Here is an 18937-nt window from a genome sequence, read left to right on the forward strand (position 1 = left end):
GCCGGAGCGGAGCGCGGCAGAGCAGGTGGGTGCCGGTGGGTGCCGGTCCGTGCTCCCGCCTCGCTCTCTCCCTCAGTCCCTCCCTCACTCACCCCTCGCCGCCGCCGCCGCCGCCGCCACCGCCTCCCGGCTCGCGCGCCGCGCTCACGCACGCGCACGCGCCCGGCCTGCGCGAGCGCGGGGAAGGGAGCGGGGGCGGGGGGGGGGGGGGCGGTGCCCGCGCGCGTGCGCGGGCGGGCGGTCGGACCGCCGGGCCGCCAGGGGGTGCCGCGGCGCGCGGCGCGGGGTGAGAGGTCGGGACGATGGCGGCGGCCTTGGGCGAGGAGGCGCCGGACAACGAGGACTACTACGGGCTGCTCAACGTGCGCCGCGAGGTGCGGCCGCGCGGGGCCGGGCGGGGCCGGGCGGGACGGGGTGAGGCGAGAGGAGACCACACCAGACCCTCGTGTGCGTCCGGCGGGAGCGGCGCCCCTGCGGCGTGTCCTCCGCCCGGGCCGGGCTGCGGCTGCTGTCGGCGGCGGGGCGGGAGAGCTCGGCCCGCGCCGCGGGGCTCCCGGTTGAGTGAGAAGGGTGAGCGCCCGCCGAGGCCGAGAAATGCGTGGTTTGCTCCGAATTGCGGCGGTTCGGGCGCTCCTGATGCAACTCCGCGCACGCGGGGCACGCCCGCGCCCCCTCGGGCACGGCTGTGGAGGCTTCTCGAGCGTTTCCAGTTTGGAAACACCCGGGGTTTTTCCGCCAGAAAAAAAAGGAGGTTCGAGAATCCTTGATTTCGCTTTTAAGACTAGACGGATACTAATCCGTGCAGGTTTGTTTCAGTGGAATAGTTTGGAACTTATTGGGAGATAACCGCGCTTTTTGTAGTAATTATTAGGCAGATCTACAGAGATCTGGATGTAGGAACTGTGCTGTAGTTTGTTTCAGCAAGAGCAACTGCAGTGTAGATCTGTTACATATATGTGTGTGTGCATAAATATGTATAAAAAGCCCTTCAAGTCCATCAGCCTGGGTGTGGCAGTTGTAGCTGGACAAGGCTCGTACTGAACCGCCACTACTGCGTGCAATAGGATATCCAGACTTGGAAGCGATTCAGTCTGATAGCTTGGAAGAATTCCCTCTGGGACTCCTGTCAGTCCCCGAGCTGCGGGGACAGTCTCCTGTTCCTCGTGTGTAGGAATCTGCTGCGTTCCCGAAGGAACAGCGTGTGATGGTCACACTGTTTGCAGAACTCCCTGATGCTCAGCTCCTTTTAAAAAAAAATTCAAGCCCTCATCTGGTTCAAAGCCGGCAGGGCCATGCTTGCACATTCCTTGGGAGCTTTCGTAATTCCCCTCCAAAACGTCAGCTGCGTGCAGAGGTTAAAGCAGAGAGGTGGGAACCACGCAAGGGTTGTGACTGCTGGGGAAAGTTTAATGGTTAACTTAGCCAGGCTTCCAGAGCAGGACATTCAGGTTTTGTACAGCAGGGAGCTGGAAACTGAATTAGAGGGGTCAGCAAGGGAGTAATTCCCACAGAGAGGAGCAGGTGCTCTGTTAATTGCCCCTTGCTAATTACCTTGAGCAGTGCTGTCCTGCAGTGGATGTGGTGAACAGCATGTCTGGATGCTGAGCACAGGGTGATGTGGCAGCTGAGCTTGGAGCTGCAGTGACCCCATGGAGGCAGGATCCTGTGAGCAGGAGTTGCTCTGTGTGTGTGTGTGAATGGTTCATCTTTTAGACATATTAGTCTGCTAAAAACGTGGTGCTGTGTTTGAGACCTTAAATGAGGCCTTTTAATGTTGACCAGAGTTTTGGTAATAAAAATGTAACTTACGTGCAATTATTTGTGACTGCATTTCCTGGCAGTCTAAAAATGATGTCAGGGTTTCTTTAGTGGTTTTGAAGAGGCTGTTGCTCATGGAATATTGAACCAATGACCCAAACTACTCAGTGATGATGAAATGCCCAATCTAACATTTTATTGAACATGGCATTTATGAAAAATGAACCTGCTCATTCCTATTATATAATCAATAGCACATTAAACCATTTATCATTAATTTGATTTTAAAATGCCATTTTGGGCCTATATGTTCCCCTGCCTTCCCAGTCCAGTTTAAATTTGATATCCGAGAAAGCACAAGGTAGTAAAAAGAAAAAAACTAATTGTAGCTGTCCTTACTGTCTTAGGACCAGCAAATTTGGCACCTCCCCTTTTGCTGCATCATTTTAAAACATTGACAAACAACAATACAAACATGCAGAAAAAACATTCTGAGCTGTCCTCAAATCCAAACGGATTCTTGGCATTGTGACACAAGCGAGTGTGTTTCTGTGATGGAAACCCTCCTTGCCACAAGTGGGTAAAAAAGATGTCACTTCAAGAAATTACCTTTTAGGAACTTTATTTCCCCAGTGAAAGCTAGGAACCTGTGACAGCTTTGCTTCTTGAAAGGTGTTAACAGTAAATGGAATCTGTGTCTGTAAATCCACTCCTCACTGACTGCACTGGGTCTTGACTGTGGCAGCCCCTGGGGACAGCCTGGACCATCAGGTTTTGGTTATTTTACTCTGGATGTTCCTCCTGGAATGGTTTCCTGTGCCCAGGAACTGTTTCTTGCCTGGACAGTTTGGGAACTGGATGGTTGGGCTCTTTCAAGCTCTGCCTGGGGGAAGTTCTGGTTGATTTTAGCAACTGCACTTCTGAAAAATAGGTGGTAAGCAATCTCTAAGGAATGGGCAGGAACTGCAATGCAAGGGATGTAGCAGGGTGAGGTGAGAGAGGGGAGATTATGGAGACTCTCTAGAGTCCAAAAATAACATTGCTGGGAGATGATAATGGAAGGAGCAGGGGTGTTTCCCTCTTGATTCTGAAAGAGCCATCCATGTCCTTGGAACGAGGTCAGGTCCCATCTGAGGTCCCAGAGTGGTTGCAGTAAAGGACAAGGTTTGTTCTCGATGCCTTGGGTGGCACACTCTTCTCATGGTTATCTGTCTGTGGCTTTGTGGACAGGTGATGCACCTGCCTTCTTCACAGCACAACACAGACCCTGCTGGGGAGCAGAATGGGCTACTGGGGAGCACAAGGGAAGTGCTGGGATGACAGCAGAGCCATGGGTTTACATTTCCTACCTTTACAGCTGTGGAAAGTCTGTGCTTTTAGATAGTTGCAGTGTCCTCTTGAGGGTTAAGATTGAAAGATGAGTATAATTTGTTGTACATCTCTGGATTTATGTATTTTTATCTGAGATGACTTTGCTTTTTCTTGCTCTTCTGATTGGGAGGGGGTAGTAGTTGCCTGATACAGCTAAAGTCTGAACACGGATGGTGGGGTTTTTATATCATTTTTTGTACCTGGGTAAACACTGATGAGCTATTGAGGTCCCTTGTTGCACTACAGATAGAGTGGACAATCCTGATGTGATAATTGAATATTTTATTAACTTACGTGGTGGAGCAATAATCCGTTCTTGATTTTGGGCCAAAGTAGTGCAGTGTAACAGCTGACTGACTTGCCTTTCAGGACTGATTTGAGAGTGGCCTTTTGGAAATGGCAGTGGCTGTCCTTGAGTTCGTTTTTGGTGGTTTCCACAGGCCTCCCAGGAGGAGCTGAAGGCCGCGTACCGCCGGCTGTGCATGCTGTACCACCCCGACAAGCACCGCGACCCCGAGCTCAAAACCCAGGCTGAGCGGCTCTTCAACCTTGTCCACCAAGCCTATGAAGGTCAGGGGGAGGCTGAGCTTTGCAGAGGGGTCCTGGGAGAGCTGTGTCTTCATGCTTTTGGGAAAGTAATAATTAAATGTGCTGATACTTACCAATGCTGTTTCCTGCTTCTGTACCATATGTCAGAGGAGAAATGCCATATAAACGCTGCAGGGAATGAGATGTGGAGTGTCTGTCTTACCTCCTGCATGTTGTAAATGATCTTCTCATCACTTCCCTTACTTCTGAAGACCTCTTCCATAGGAGAATAAAGACTGAAAAGCTTCAGATAGATAATTTCTTATTGTACTGATGAACTACTGCATCCCTGGGTTCTGTTCCCTGTCACCTGGCTTTGGTCTCTATTTCCAGCAAGTTCTTCTGTATGCTCTGACTGAGAGGAGGACAACTGATTCATAGCAGTTAGTTTATTCTTGTGCCAAAGCCCTTTTCAAATACTCTGAATTCAACTGAAATTTACTTTAATCCTGGTGTGCAAGTTGCACCTGGAGTGCAGGTGGTTTAGAAGCTGGTAGGAGTCATCCATGTTACAAACCTGGTGCACCCAGTCCTGGAGCTAAAGAGAAACTAAAGCAAAATGCTGAATAAATATTCCTCCATTCAACCTCAAAGATGAGTGAATATTTTTTACACCCCTAGTTTTGACTGATAAGCATTTGTTCCTTCCAGTTGGACTTGAACATGTGTGGAGTCTTTCCTGTTGTCCCTAGGTTAGGTGTTAGGACATGTGGAAGCTTTTGCTGGGAGAGCAGGGAAAGTCTGACCTTGATGATGTGCAGAACAAAAACTCATAATGCTTCAGTAATTTCATTTTAGTATGGTGAGTGGCCTTACATTAGAGGCAGCAGTTTCCCTTTGAAATTTCTGGCTGCTCTTGGCTCTGCCTTGCAATGAACATGGAAATTGATGCTCGTTTAGTACCAAATGTGAGCGTAGTGAGCAAAAATTTTGACATCTTGGAAATGAGCCACTCCACCTCCTCTCTATTTTCTTTTTCTCCTCTTCCATCTCTTAGTATCACACAACAAAAGATTCATTTTATCAGAATTCATAAAAAAACAATGTCTGCCTGTGACATTTAGCAAGTCCAGTAATATTCCACTAGTTCAGACCAAAACTCAATTACCAATATAAGTCTCTTTTTGCCTTACTATACTCCCCCAGCTCCCTGGGGACACATCAGTTTTCCCACAGTCTCAAGAAATACATGATAATGATAAAGCTGGTCTTAGAACCCTGGAGGAGGAAATAGCAGTGATTTTTAAATTTATTTTTCCTACATAAAAGTGTGTTATAGGAACTTATGCATTTAAATATGCCTTACCCTTTAGAGACTCTTCCTAATCCTGTGCCTAGTCTTTTTCTAAAGTAACTATCCTGCAGTCTGCTGTTGTATTTTGTGTTGTCCATTTGTTGGGTGGCATTTTGGGAGGTTAAGATTCTACACACACACCTTTGCCATTACCCCTTATTGATGCTTGGCAAGGTGTGAACTGCCTCGTGGAAATTGGTTTGTTGGTGCTTGGCATGTACCATGTGTGGGGACTAGGTGGGAAAGGATCAGTGGACTTGGCTGGTGAGGAAGATCAAAGGAAACACCACAGAGCTTTGAAAGCCAGACAGAGCTGGATGGCAATTCCAGGGACTGCTCTGGCCAATTTTTCCTAATCTCCATGTATGTTAGAGGGCTTGTGTCACCTTCAAAGAAAGCAGTGTTAGAAACGCACCCTGCACATTCACTTAGGTGCATGTCTCTTGTTTTAGGAAAAGAAGATGAAAGGAATTGGATTTGTTGCAGGGAAAAGTCAGTATGTCTTTTCAGTAAAGCACGTGGATGCATCAGAAGGGTTAATGTGCAACTGTAGAACGAGATGTTTCTAGATCTGTGCTTGAATTCCAAATATCTTGAGTGTTTTGGTCTGAAATCTGAGGAGAAGACCAAAAACTGAGTTCTCTCCTCTCTTTTGGTTTTAATTTACAGTGCTTAGTGATCCACAGACCAGAGCCATCTATGACATATATGGGAGGAGAGGACTGGAGATGGAAGGCTGGGAGGTGAGAGAAATTGAGCATGTTGTGGCCAGTGGCCTTGACTAAGCCCACCTTTATCTGCCATTGTTCTATCAGCTGCACTGACACCTGGCTGGTAATAAATGCCTGTTGGTTTGAAGGCATCCTTGGTTAGTTATTTCTGTCTCTCTCTGTCCCTGCTGGAACACCATGATGGATTCTCAAAGAACCCTTTGGTTTTGCACTTGACAAGAGAACAATAAACCTGACATTCAGAGTTCCCTGGAAGGATATTACCATGACAGGCAACATCTTTATCTGAGACAAATGTGTCATTATTGTCCATCTAGTCCCTCTTTTTCATCCAAAACTTGTTTTTTTTCAGCATCAACTAGCTTCTGAGTTTGAAATTACTTTTTCTTCCTGGGCTTTTTGGAGTGGGGTGGAGTGGGGTTTTTTTGTGTTTTCGTTTAGGTTTAGTTTTAGTTGGATTTTATGGGCTTGGAAACAGAACTTGTCCGTTCATGTCTGTCCAGCTCTTGAGTCCCTTGCTGGCCTCTGCCAGCCCTAGTTGATTGCACTATGCTGCTTGAAGCAGAATCCTGTGGTATTGGGCCAGGTCAGCACCAAGGTCAAACTTGGAGTCAGTTGCTAGAAATGTGGAGCAGATCCAGGTTGTAGCAGATGCTTTGAAAAACAGATTTTTTTAACTGCTTTTGGCAGACTTGATCTTATTTTGAAGAGCCAAATCCAATACTCTTTCTATCCATTCCAAAACTGGGCCTGTATAAAACCCTCATTCCCTGCCCCATGTCAGGTAAGCAGCTGTGAACCAGCATAGCCTAAAATCACACAACTCTCACAGAATCAATTTACCTCAGGCCAGAGACTTTCAGTTATTTTCATTTTTGTGTCCACACCTGGTAGAGCAGCTAATGGATCGCTGAGGGTAACAACTGCACTGCAGTGTCTTGTAGTTGTGCTTGGACAGCTCTTTGCCCTGGTTTTGTCAAGGGAATGGAAATAACAAAACCATTTTCCTTTCTCTCAAGGCATGGGGTTTTCTCTCATGCCTGCCCTTTGATCTGGCCCGGGTGCTTCATTCCAAGCTCTGACTATTGAAATTGGTGCAGGGTGGCTTTCAGCAGCAGGGCAGTGTGTTAGTGTATCCTGCATCCATCCTGACCCCCCAGCACTGCAATGCCCTGAGCAGCCTCTGTCTGGTAATTGTTTGGTTTTCATTTCTTTTTGAGCAGGTTGTGGAACGAAAGAGAACTGCAGCTGAAATCAGGGAAGAATTTGAGCGTTTGCAGAGAGAGAGGGAAGAGAGGAGACTGCAGCAGCGAACTAATCCAAAGGTAAGCAAAGACTTAATCCTGGCCTCAAGAGTGGTCTGTAATTATCACCCGTGTGCAGGGTGTGCTGAGCCTAGGTGAGGGCCTGTAGGAAAGAGCCCCTCAGGTGTCTACACTTGCTGCATGACTTTGTCTTTTGCATATGCAGTTTCTCTGCATAATATAGGGTGAAACAGCTCATTCTTTGAACAATCCCCTACTGAATATTCTTCTTTTCTTAGCGAAACATGTTGAGACAAAATACGTTTTTCAGCAATTTTCAGAAAATAGATCTAACACTGAAATATTTATGATTTCTTTCCAAGTTTACTAAATAAAATGTAACTCACTGCAGTTACCTGACAGGTTTTCCCTTTGGCATTACTGCAGTGTCACAACAATGCAGGGAGCTATTCAAATGCACCTTGAAACCAGCAACAAATCTGAGGCATCACTAAGCCAGCTGGGCAGCAGCACAGTGAGCAAAGTCAATCTGAACAGGGTTGAGGGTCTGCCAGTGTTGTAGTTAGTGCCTGATTTTGGAAAGCATGACCGTGCCCTCAGGATGAGAATCATCCTGGATGCTGTTCCCATCTCAGTCTGTTTGAGCAGCAGACTCTGACCCCGAGTGACTCACCTCAGCTAACTTTGGCTGGTCAGAGGTGCTCAGGAATACCATTGGGATGGCAGAGGAAGATGGACATGGCAAGTGGCCAGGGTATCCATAGCTCAGACTTGCAGTGTCTTTGCTGGCTCTTGGCTTGATGAGTGTGTGAGGCAAACCTGGGGTTTGTCAGGATGGTCCCTGACTGAAGTTTCAAAGCTTGTTGAATCCCAAAAATCTTGGTACTTATGCAGTGATTAACATTATCCAAGAGCTGCATCTACTATTAACTAAATGAATTCATATATTAGTGTAAAATCACAATGTCTTCTGAGTGGACAGATTAGGATTGCAGTGTTGCTTAGGACTGAATCTTAAGGAAAACATCCATCTAAGTGGAGTTGCAATATTTTGAGACATTCACCTTGGCACTAGCTTTGGATCTGCATGCTCTTAGCAAAGCAATTGGGCTGTACAGATCTCCAGGCTGTGGGTAGTGCATAGACACTAAGAACTGGTTTGTACTGGAAGGGTAAACAAGCATAAAGTGTTGTGTGAGTATCTGCTGACAGCTTTATTCCAGGGCAGGAAGAGATTTCTGTGTGCCACAAGCCAGGCAGGGCAAACTATCCCTGCTGGAGGTGCAGGTGAGTGGGGTCAGAGAGATGTTTTTGGAAAGGAGCATGGTTATCTCCCACTCTGCTGCTCCCTGCTTCAGGAATGTGACATTTTCCCTGGGCGCCTCGCCGTGGCTGCGAGCTGCACTGTGAGCCTCAGCCTGTGTCCTGGGATAAAATTAGCCATCTGGGTGTTTACAGCAATTGCAGGCTGGCAGCCGATGGAAATGCCTCTCCAGGCAGTGTTCCCGTGGAATTGGGGAGCACAGCTGTGATCATTTCATACACGAGCACAAGTTATTTTAAAATTTCCAACATTTTGTCGGCTCTGTAAAACAGTTTCACAAAAATAAAGCATTTTAACCAGAAATGTTGAGCAATAACCAGATGTAGGCAATTTGGAGAGTTGAAATTGAGTCTCCTATTTGCTTTTAGAGCTTTGTTTTTGCTTTCAAAGATGCGCAGAAGGGTTGAAAAGTTCATTACTAGGTTTAAGAAGAACCGCTTCCTGTTAGGAGAAATTAAATCCAGTTATTTTCCTGCTGCGGAAGGTCAACATGTAAGGAACACAGGTCCCTCAAGGCAAAGCCTGGCACAACTTCCAGGTATCACCTTCCTAAAGGTAAATCCCTAAGTAAAAAGTAAGGAGGAAGTATATTTTCCTCTGGCAGATCTACAATTCAGTATTCACGGGCTGGCAAATAAAGGTGATTTTCAAAGCTAATCCCAGCTCTGATGGTTCCATAGTGCCACTCGTGCTTCCTGCCCTGCCGAGCGTGGGCACAGTGTGGGCACCACTGACTCCTGAGCAGGCCTTACAGCTCTCTCCCGCTGCCCTTCCCTCGGGGAGGGCTCCTCCATGGTCGGAGCAGGTGGCTGATGGGAGCTGGGAGCAGCAGCAGTCCCCTCCATTATCCGGCAGCAGAGGGGTGCTCTCGTTCTCTGGGAATATTTTTAACTTTACCATCTGCTGCTTTTCCTGTGCTTGTGCCTGAACCAGTTTCCTTGCCAGGATCCACAGATCTCCGAGGGTGACTTCACCTGCTTGGCAGGAGGTGGAGGGTCTGCCCAGGGTCCACCTCTCACCTCAGGGAAAGGCAGAAGAGTAGGAGCTCTGCTAGGGAAGGGGAGACACTCCTTTTCTCTGAACAGATCTTGTGGATTTTCATGGAGAGGTTCAGGTGTTTTCCATTTTTCCTTGGGAGGAGTATTTGCTGTACAATTCATACACGTGAAAAAGGAAATCCTAGCATTTTGAGTGTGTTTTAGAGAAAGGAGGTGCAATGAAATTCAGGAATGCATGTGGATCTTGGTGCATCTTTCCAAAGGGTGCATCATTGTGGCACCAGTAAGATTGTCTCCAAATGTTTGCTAGCACAGGACTGCACCCTTCCAGGGTGGTTAGAGGTTTTCCATTGCTTCCCTGTTCTTTTGGCCTCGTTTCAAGGAACAGCATGGCATAGGAGAGGACTGAAACTGGAGAAGCTGTAGGATCTGGAGTCACTTGAAGGTGACTTTGCAGATAGTTCCTGAAAGTGCAGAAGCTGGTTGTTGGTGCCACCACCACGCAGCACAATGAATGTAATTGTTCTGAAATTCACCAGCTGCCAAGGGTGGTTAGTAAACAGCTGGGGCACAGCCCCTCTTGCAGGATTCAACTGGAAATAACCACACCTTTCAGTTTTAAAATATTTATCCAATTTTTGCTTCATAAGTAATCAGAAAATAAACACTGAGAAGAGGTTGGGAATCTCCACAGCAAATAGATAGCCTGGGAGCCCAGGCAGAGAAAAGGTTCCAGTCCTGTCAGACTCTGCAATTTTTCCTTTATTTACAGTCCAGCATTTGATTAGATCAAGGAAAAATGCTCCCTCAGACTGAAATAAGGATTTATTCCAGCTATGCTTGGCCTTAGTGTGGGTGGGGTTTGTAGCTACCGAGCTATTGAGTTTCCATATACAAACTGCTCAGAGTTCAGTCTGTGCTTGTGCACAGAGGGGGGGTTTTATTGCAATCCATATGTTTTATAGGAGCTGGGATGCTGTCAGATGGGTCCATAGGGAAGGTTTTCAAAGCCTCTTGAAGTTATATGACCCAGACAAGTACCTAATTGTGCTCTTTTCAAAGATACACACTCCTGCAGTTAGTCTGAGGGAGCACAGCAGCAGGTAGCCAGACTATTGTGCTGTGGCCTAGTTTTTTGTAGGAATAAGTTTTTCTATGGTCTGAGAAAGGAAATACTTACCACTTGCTAAAAGTATGTCTTTGTCAAATCTTCCTTCTGATCACAAAATATAAACTAGAAAAAGAAATCAAAATATTTTACTAACAAGGTCAATTGCAAGTGAATGATCAGTTCAGTACTAAGTCGGTTTAGGTAACTCATAAGAAGAAGCCTGTAGAGGTTTTCTGACCAAGTTCCATTGAAGAAAATCAATTTCTAGAATATATTACTTCAACTTTTAAATACTGACAGAGCACAGTCAATTGTGGGGAAAGAAGAAACGTGCTGTGTAAAGGTGTTCTACCTGCTTCTTTAATGTGTCACAATAGAAAAATGACCTCCTGGGATTGAGTTTGTACCGAAAAACTCCCTTTTCTCCAGTCTGTTTGATGATTTATACTGCTGCTTTGAAACATTGTAATCATTCACTTCTGTCTTGTGCATTAGGAAATGCATTATAGAGTGGTAAAAGTAATTGCAGAACATTGGAAATCTGCACAAAAATGTAATCATACACCGGGATGGTTCAGCCACTTGTTCTGCATATGCCAGATGTTTGCTAATGCTAAATGCCTGTTTCACTTGTCATCCCTCAGGGAACAATTAGTGTGGGAATAGATGCCACTGACCTGTTTGATCGCTATGACGAGGAGTATGAAGATGTGCCTGGGAGCAGCTTTCCCCAGATTGAGATAAACAAAATGCACATATCCCAGTCCATCGAGGTGAGGGGGGTGAACGCTGCTGTGCGAGCGGGGCGTGAGTGAATGCTGCACCTCAGAACACAGAACACACTGCTCCTGGCTCTCAGCAGGATTTGGGGGGGACACGGTGGCCAGCACAGGTGGGAAGAGGCAGCCTGGGGCCAGCAGAATGGTGGGTTGGCTCTGTAGCCTTTGGGCAACCAGTCTGTGGGCTGCAGTGGTCCTGCCCTCCTGGCAGTGGAGATGCCCAGTGCCCAGTTCTCACTGAATGGAATGTGTTCAGTGGATGAAAGCAAATGGCACCCAGTCCTGAGGATGTGCATAAGGAAAAGGATGGGAAGCATTTCCTCTTTCAGAGAGCTGTAGAAATTTAGTCTGCTAGAGAGATGAGAATGGTTTACAGCTCAAGGTCAGGACTTCAAGGTGGTACATTACATTGTCAAAAGTGTCTGGTACTGTAAGAATTATCTGACTTTTTGCCATGCTTGATGTTTGACTACAAAACCATTTAAACTCTGCAGTGGTGATTATGTCCTTGCAGAACATGCACTAAATGTGTGAAATGGGATCAGAGATACTTGAAACAATATATTCCTTTTTCAGGCACCCCTGACTTCAACAGATACAGCAATACTGTCTGGTAACCTTTCCACCCAGAATGGGAATGGAGGGGGATCAATTAATCTTGCACTGAGACGAGTGACATCTGCCAAGGGATGGGGAGAGGTAAGAGTACACCTGTTATGCAGTTTTATATTCAATCTATTACATGGTGTTCTATTTTTTTTGGGGGGGGGTGGAACTTTAGCTGTGGTTCATCTCCCATTTTCTATGTTCTGTAAAATGTAGAAAAATGAATTCTTAAAGGAACTTGAGACAAAGGGAATACTAAACCTTGTTTTTTTCTTATTTTTCCCCTCTCTCCATTTGGCCATGCAATTTGGACTTCACCTGTGCAGACAGAATTGTTACCTAGTCTTTCTCTCTAGTCTTTCTGATTGCTCTGTCTGAAGGCACAGTGCTGCGAGCAGGCCTTTTAGGGCAGTGTAGTAGTTGGCCTTTTCTTCCAAAACTGCTTTGCTTGCATGGGAAGAAGTTATGGGGGAAATAGTTTGACCCCCCCCACCCCAGCAGATCTGGTCTGAGCAGCTGGAAGGTCCCATGTTGCACCTGCAAGCTGGGCTGTGCTTGAGGTGCTCGTGGCATCACTGGTATAGCTGGAAGCTGCCTGTGCCTTCCTTCTTGCACATGAGCTCCTGCTAGCCTGCTTCCTCAGCTTGGGAGAGTGGGAGTCTTCCTCTTGTTTGAGATGCACACACTGGAGGTTTTTGATTTGCATCAGGATCTTGTGAGGGCAGAGATTTCCTGATTGCATCAGGATTTTTGTGGGAGTATTCTCCACATTCCCTGGAGTGACCAAAGCAGGTGCCAGTAGCAGTCACCTGTAGCTTTACAAAACTGGCTTTGTTTTACCCATGAGGTCCAACTCAACCTTTTCTCCTTCTGAATGCAAAGCTGAAGAAAAGGGAGGGTGCTGAAAGAGGTGGTAAATGTTACTCAGATGTGTAAAACAGCTGTGATGAAAATGGTGCTTATGACATACTTTGTCACTATTGTAAAGGATGTTTTCTTCTAATACTCTGGCACTATGTGTTCCAACAGTTGGAGTTTGGAGCTGGAGACCTTCATGGACCTCTCTTTGGGCTGAAGATATTTCGTAATCTTACACCAAGATGGTAAATATTAGAAAAATGGTTAATATTCCACAATAAGGAGCTAAATTACTTGAATTCTCTTCCACATTAATTTTGGATTCATTTTCTGTCCTTTCACTTTACACTTAAGGTCATACTTATATTGTCAAAATGCCTGCATTCTTTCTGGGTGTTGGTGCCCTCCCTTTTCATATTTCCAGTTTAAGGAAGGTCTGTGTTCCGCATCCTTAGATTTGTACTTGATTTTGTCATGACTCATCATAACTGAGGCAGAGCAACAAAAGTTTGCTCTGGGAACAGAACGAAAAATGGGGAACTCTTCTGAGGTTTCCATGTGTGAGAGGGAGTTTCTGACAGCAAAACAGGAGATGATGCATCATATTTTAGGAAAATAATGCCAAATTTGCCACTAGTGTCATGTCTGTTCACAAATGAAGTCTCAGTTTGCAAAGGAGAATACAAGCTAAGGCCTGTGATTGGAACCACACGTGAGAGCATCATAGGAGCTCGTGTAGATAGATTCCTTCTGTTTACATTTTCAAATTTAGTGGATCTGCCATTCCTTAGAGCTTGTACAGGATTCTTGTTCCCCAGAGGGTGATTTAGCACTGGTTTTCAGAGCTGATGCTCAAGGATTATTGAGTAGCAGGGCTGCTCTGTGCCAGCAGCCCAGTGTGCTGTTCTGCAGAGACCAGGATGTTATCTGCACAGGGCAGGAAGGGGAAGGCTGGGTGCTTGGGCACAGACAATAAATAAACCAGGGCACAGCCTGCTCTCCTGGGCACTGCTGTGCTCAGGGCAGTCCCAATTAGTTTTTTTTTTTTTTACTTTTCCCCAAAAGCCTTGAGCATCATGCTTTTTGCAGGATGGTCTCTGGGCACTGACGAATTTTTCACTGACTAATTTTTCCTTTTTTTTTTTCTAGTTTCATCACCACAAACTGCGCCCTGCAGTTCTCGTCCCGCGGGGTCCGCCCCGGCCTCACCACGGTCCTGGCCCGCAACCTGGACAAGAACACCATGGGCTACCTGCAGTGGCGGTGGGGCATCCAGTCAGCCATGAACACCAGTATTGTCCGGGACACCAAAACCAGCCACTTCACCGTGGCCATGCAGGTGAGAGCCACAGGCAGGGCAGGGATCCTGCCCCATGGGAGGGAGCACCCTCACCTTCCTGTCCCAGCAGTATTTTGCCTTGGGATTAGAGGCTAAGGAAGCAGTTGGTATGTCTCCTGATAGACCTAATATAGGTAACCAGCTGTTTGGCAGAGCACAGCTCTTGGCATTGTCATAGGTGACGTGGGTCAGCTTAGAGCGGGGTCAGGACAACACGGACAGCAGAGGTTGTAAGTGGAAATCACTGCTTTGTGTTCTGTGTTTCAAGGTTGAGAAAAGAAACGGGGGGGCAGCAGTGGCCAAGGGTATGTTCTGATACGTTTGTGCCTCTTGTGTTTCAGCTGGGAATCCCCCATTCTTTCATGATGGTCAGTTACCAGCATAAGTTTCAGGATGAGGATCAAACACGAGTGAAAGGTTCTCTCAAGTAAGTGCTCAAGAGGGAATTTGCATTGCTCACAGCCTGAGGACTCTGTCCTCTCCTGCTGCTGTAGGCCTCCAGGTTCCACATAAACCAAATGCTTCTGTGGCCTTTGGGAGCCTGCTTTTCACTCTTTAAATCTGGTAAAGGCTGAAGTGAATGTCTTGGAGGCTTGGCCCTGTGTGCCTCTGCAGTTAAGTGGAACTTATAATACTTGTGTATTATATCTCTGTGTCATCCCCAATAAGAAAGCCAGAAGTTCTTGTTTACTACTTAGCAAGCTGGAAGGTCTCATTTCACCTTGGAGATACTCTGTGAATCTTCCAGAGGCCAACATCTGCTGCAAACAGATGTATTTCCATGCTTTACTTTCTTTGGGAATTACAGGATTCAGTAAAGAGAAATTCAAGTGTCTTCTCTGTCTTAACAGTTCTTGGTTCTGTCATTCTAGGGTGGGTTTCTTTGGGACCATAGTGGAGTATGGAGCAGAGAGGAAGATCTCCAGACACAGTGTTTTAGGAGCCACTGTCAGCGTTGGTGTTCCTCAAGGAGTGTCCTTGAAAATCAAGTCAGTTCAAGATCTCAACTCTTTATTGCAGAGGCTGACCATAACCTCCATGATTCTATTTCCAGTATTCAGGTGGGAAGGTCCCAGTCCCAGGTCATTACAGGTGTATTGATACATCACTGGGAGAGGGTGCAACTGCCCTCAACTCTAATGCAAGCTGTAAGCCCATCATAAACAGTGGGTGCTTTCCAGTAGTGTGACTCACAGCCTGAGCCACCTGTCTGTGTGTGTGTGCATCATAATATTCTGAAATACAGCTTAAAGTGACATTTGGAGCACTCTGGTAAGTGAATGGAAGATTTCTGAAAATATTAGTAGAGATGGATTCCATGTGTATTATGCTGTATACAAGTGAATGCTTGAATTAGGGAATTACCATAACCTAGTGCAGGTGACTGTACCATTAACAAGCTGCAGGTCACAGAAGGACAGAGCTCATTAAGTGTCCCTGTGCTGTGGTGCACTTGAATTGGGGCCAGCTACAGGTGGGGTGCTGAAGAGCCCAAAGAATTCAGGCCCAAGGAAACTCATGTTTTCTAAAAAAAATATTGTTACAGACACCAGAAAAATATTCATGTACACCTGCCCTGAAGGCCCATGCCAGTGTTCTAAGCACAGGCCTTCTCTAGAAGCATTTTCTCTTCTTTCATGAGGATGTTTGTCCCTTTTTCTGTTGAAATTAATGACCAAGCAAATTCTCCTAAGATTAAAAAAAGAACTTTAGAATGGTCAGGTACTATCACGAGCTGCTACTTCAAAGTCTGGCTCTGGCTGGTGTCAGCTGCCTTTTCTGCCGTTGGCTTTTTCAGTTTATCAGGCTTTCACATTTTGAGCTCCCCTTGGTTCATCAGCAAGCACTGCTGCTAAGTGTGCTTCATCAAGCACATCCAGCTCTGCTTTTCCTCTTACGGTCCCTCTGCTCTTCTTTGTTGCAGGCTGAATAGGGCCAGCCAGACCTACTTCTTCCCTGTCCATCTAACAGATCAGCTGCTTCCCAGCGCCGTGTTCTATGCCACCGTGGGACCTCTCGTTATCTACTTCGCCATGCACAGGCTGGTCATCAAACCCTACCTCAGGGCACAGAAGGAGAGGTGAGCTTGCACATTCCTGAGGAAGTCTCACGTGGGCTTATTTGTGTGAGGCTGTGGGTCAGTTGTAATTGGGGTGGGTAAGCAGACCCTGCCAGTTTCTGCCTGAATCCCAGCCGTGTATTCCTGATGAGATGTTGCTTTCCTTCTGCCAGAGAGCTGGAGAAACAGCGGGAGAGCACAGCCAGCGACATCCTACAGAAGAAGCAGGAGGCTGAAGCTGCAGTGAGTCTTTCTTGTAACTCAGTCCCCTAAGTGAAAGGAAACTCTTTTCACTCTGGACCATTCTCCTTTGGCCACAGTGTCTGACCCTGCGTGATTTCTGCTCTGCCACTTGTGTCGTGACAGGTCCGGTTAATGCAGGAGTCAGTCCGAAGGATAATTGAAGCAGAGGAAGCCAGAATGGGTAAAGATTATGATATCATTTACTTGTTCTATAAATTTGGAGAGAAGAAGGAACAATGCAAAGGTGTTTTTTCTTCATTCCCACTCCTGATGAAGTGCAGTGTAGTTGCTGCTGAGCACATAGTGGGGGAGCCCCAGTATGACTCAGCTCCAGGTGCCTGAGCTTAGGAGGGATCACAGAATATTATGTTGGGACAAGGTGTGAAGTGGATCAACAGACTGAAGACAACAGTCTGGATTCACCTCTTCCCCAGAGAGAGGTGTGTCTATAAATAGGTGCAAAAGTTGTAGTCTGAAGTTCAGCTTTCACTGATTTCTCCCTTACTTGGTTTGCTCCTAGATCGGAGTGGGAATCTCATCTCTTATGGTTACTAGCAATTTTCCATAGAATGTTCCAAAATGAACTGAAATCCACTTGGACTGTCACATCAGTGTGGCACCAGGGTCCTGTCACTCCATTCTAGTGCTGAAGGTTGATAACAAGCACCCAAGTAAAAACGTTGTTCTTTTTTGGGAAGCGTGGGTCCAGGCTAGGAGAATTAAATCTCACTGAAAGCAAGAGAAAATGCTGGGGTGGTCTTTTTGTCAATGGAAGCCTTCCATCACAGTTGTGATTTCCTGGGAAATGCAGGTCTGATTGTAGTGAATGCCTGGTATGGGAAGTTTGTTAACGACAACAGCAGGAAGAATGAGAAGGTGAAGGTTATAGATGTGACTGTGCCTCTGCAATGCTTGGTGAAGGATTCTAAACTCATCCTTACAGAGGCCTCCAAGGTACGTAGATGTTCTGTCAAAGCCCAGATTCAGGGACTCAAATGTGTGGCCCAGAATTTTGTTTGAACCATGTGGTGTCCTGCCAGGGGATCTCTCCAGTGGCTCTGGATCAATTCACAGATGCCATTTACATACCAAGTATTACAAACTTCCAGGAACTTCTGTTTCTTCCTCTCCCAGTGCCAGTGGAACAGTGGGTGTTACAGACCTTGGGGCTGTACACCAGAAACTTCCCAACCCTCTGGTTTACTTTCGTGCACCAAAAACTTGTGGAGATGATTCCCCAGTGTTTCAACTTGCTGGCAGCAAAACTCCTTTGTTTTTTTTATGACACCTTGTCCTTGGCAGTAATAAATGTTTTTGGCCAGCTGGAGAGCTGTGAAAGTCCATTCCCTGATGCTCAGTCTGTCCTCCTCTGATTCAAGGCTGGGCTGCCAGGCTTCTACGACCCCTGTGTGGGTGAGGAGAAGAGTTTGAAAGTGCTTTATCAGTTCCGAGGAGTTCTGCACCAAGTGATGTCAGCTGACAATGAGGCCCTTAGGATACCAAAGCAATGTAAGTAGCACAGACTGCCCAGCATCTTCCTTGGGGAATCAGTAATAGACAACTTCAGCTCTGTGGTGAAGCACACAGACCTGGGGTTCAGAACTGGGGTTATTGGAATGGACTGGCCATGACTTGCTTCTGGACTAAGGTCCAGAAGAACTCAGCAGCAGCTCTGCAGCTGTTTGTACCAGCTAGTCTGTGTCTCTAACTGGGGCTGGAAGGAGAGGCCTCCCACAGGTGCCAGTGTCCTTCTGTGCAGTTTGCTGCACTGGGTGGCCATTTGGGGACTGAATTTAATGTATGAAGGCCTGAGTCAGATTTCTTTCTTGTCCCCATTTATCTTACCTGCCAAAATATTTTCCCTGCTGGAATAGATCTGTGAAACTAGTGCTTGTGGCAACTTTTACTGGCACTCCTGTGGGTCTGGTGGGTTGGCTCAAGGGCACAGACCTTTGTTTGCTCTAGACCAGCTCCCTGCCCAGTGTGAGCAGCACATCCAACTGACAGAGCTTCCAGAAGTGCATTGGAGGCTTATTTGAGTTGTGTCTAATTAGCGGCCAGAAGTGTTCCTGCCTCTCCTTGGAACAATGGTGGGCTCCAGCGTGTGTCCATTCCTTGTTCTCCCTGACAGCTCACAGGATCGATGCCGATGGCTAATCCGGGGAACGCGCATCTCTCACGGTACCTGGGTCAACGGAAACTGCAAAACCTCCCCCGGACGCTGCGAGTTTGAACAGAGACTCTTTTTATTTTTACTGTCTGTATAGCAGGCGGTGTCCTGCCGGTTCTGTTAGGGACAAAAGGACAGACCCTGCTGCTCCAGGCGGCTCCCAGGCAATATCTGAGTTGTGGCTCGGTACCCAATAAAGCAGCGTGACTCTGAGTGCACAGTGCTTTCTGCCGAGGGGCTGAGCGGGCACCCTGCTCCCAGCTGGCCACGGCCCGTTCCTGCACTCACACCTCTCTCCTGGCACTCAGCAGGGACGAAGGCCTGTTGTTCTCACTTCTCCACGTACTTCCTGGGGTAGGTAACACACCTTCTTCCTTCTCATCAGGGGAATTTCAGTTCTCTGGCCACCTCCTGGAAGTCCCCTGTGCAAATATTTTGGAGAG

General features: G+C 46.9%; 1 protein-coding gene across 4 annotated transcripts; it reads left to right on the top strand.

Moving 5' to 3' along the window:
- Positions 1-269: 269 nt before the first annotated feature.
- On the top strand, positions 270-18707 carry DNAJC11 (DnaJ heat shock protein family (Hsp40) member C11). Of its 4 annotated transcripts, none has more exons than XM_053962604.1 (16): positions 270-374; positions 3570-3699; positions 5681-5754; positions 6966-7067; positions 11085-11213; positions 11796-11918; positions 12855-12928; positions 13833-14022; positions 14364-14449; positions 14895-15011; positions 15947-16102; positions 16255-16324; positions 16448-16505; positions 17136-17278; positions 17704-17833; positions 18456-18707. In XM_053962604.1, exons 1-16 carry the CDS (start codon positions 303-305, stop codon positions 18479-18481), a joined length of 1680 nt encoding a protein of 559 aa, XP_053818579.1. In that variant the 5' UTR covers positions 270-302; the 3' UTR covers positions 18482-18707. The 4 variants fall into 4 exon arrangements, with proteins under 4 accessions (XP_053818579.1, XP_053818580.1, XP_053818582.1 ...); XM_053962605.1 differs by lacking the exon at positions 270-374 and adding an exon at positions 396-570; XM_053962607.1 differs by lacking the exon at positions 270-374 and adding an exon at positions 577-751.
- The last annotated feature ends 230 nt before the right edge of the window (positions 18708-18937 follow it).

The sequence above is a fragment of the Vidua chalybeata genome, chromosome 22 (genome assembly GCF_026979565.1).
Source record: "Vidua chalybeata isolate OUT-0048 chromosome 22, bVidCha1 merged haplotype, whole genome shotgun sequence".
NCBI lineage: Eukaryota > Metazoa > Chordata > Aves > Passeriformes > Viduidae > Vidua > Vidua chalybeata.

Excerpts from the sequence above, each read along its gene's own strand:
- DNAJC11 (XM_053962604.1), top strand. The coding sequence starts at position 303 with ATGGCGGCGGCCTTGGGCGAGGAGGCGCCGGACAACGAGGACTACTAC. Across the intron at positions 375-3,569 it reads TGCTCAACGTGCGCCGCGAG|GCCTCCCAGGAGGAGCTGAA; the intron begins GTGCGGCCGCGC and ends TGGTTTCCACAG. Across the intron at positions 5,755-6,965 it reads TGGAGATGGAAGGCTGGGAG|GTTGTGGAACGAAAGAGAAC; the intron begins GTGAGAGAAATT and ends CTTTTTGAGCAG.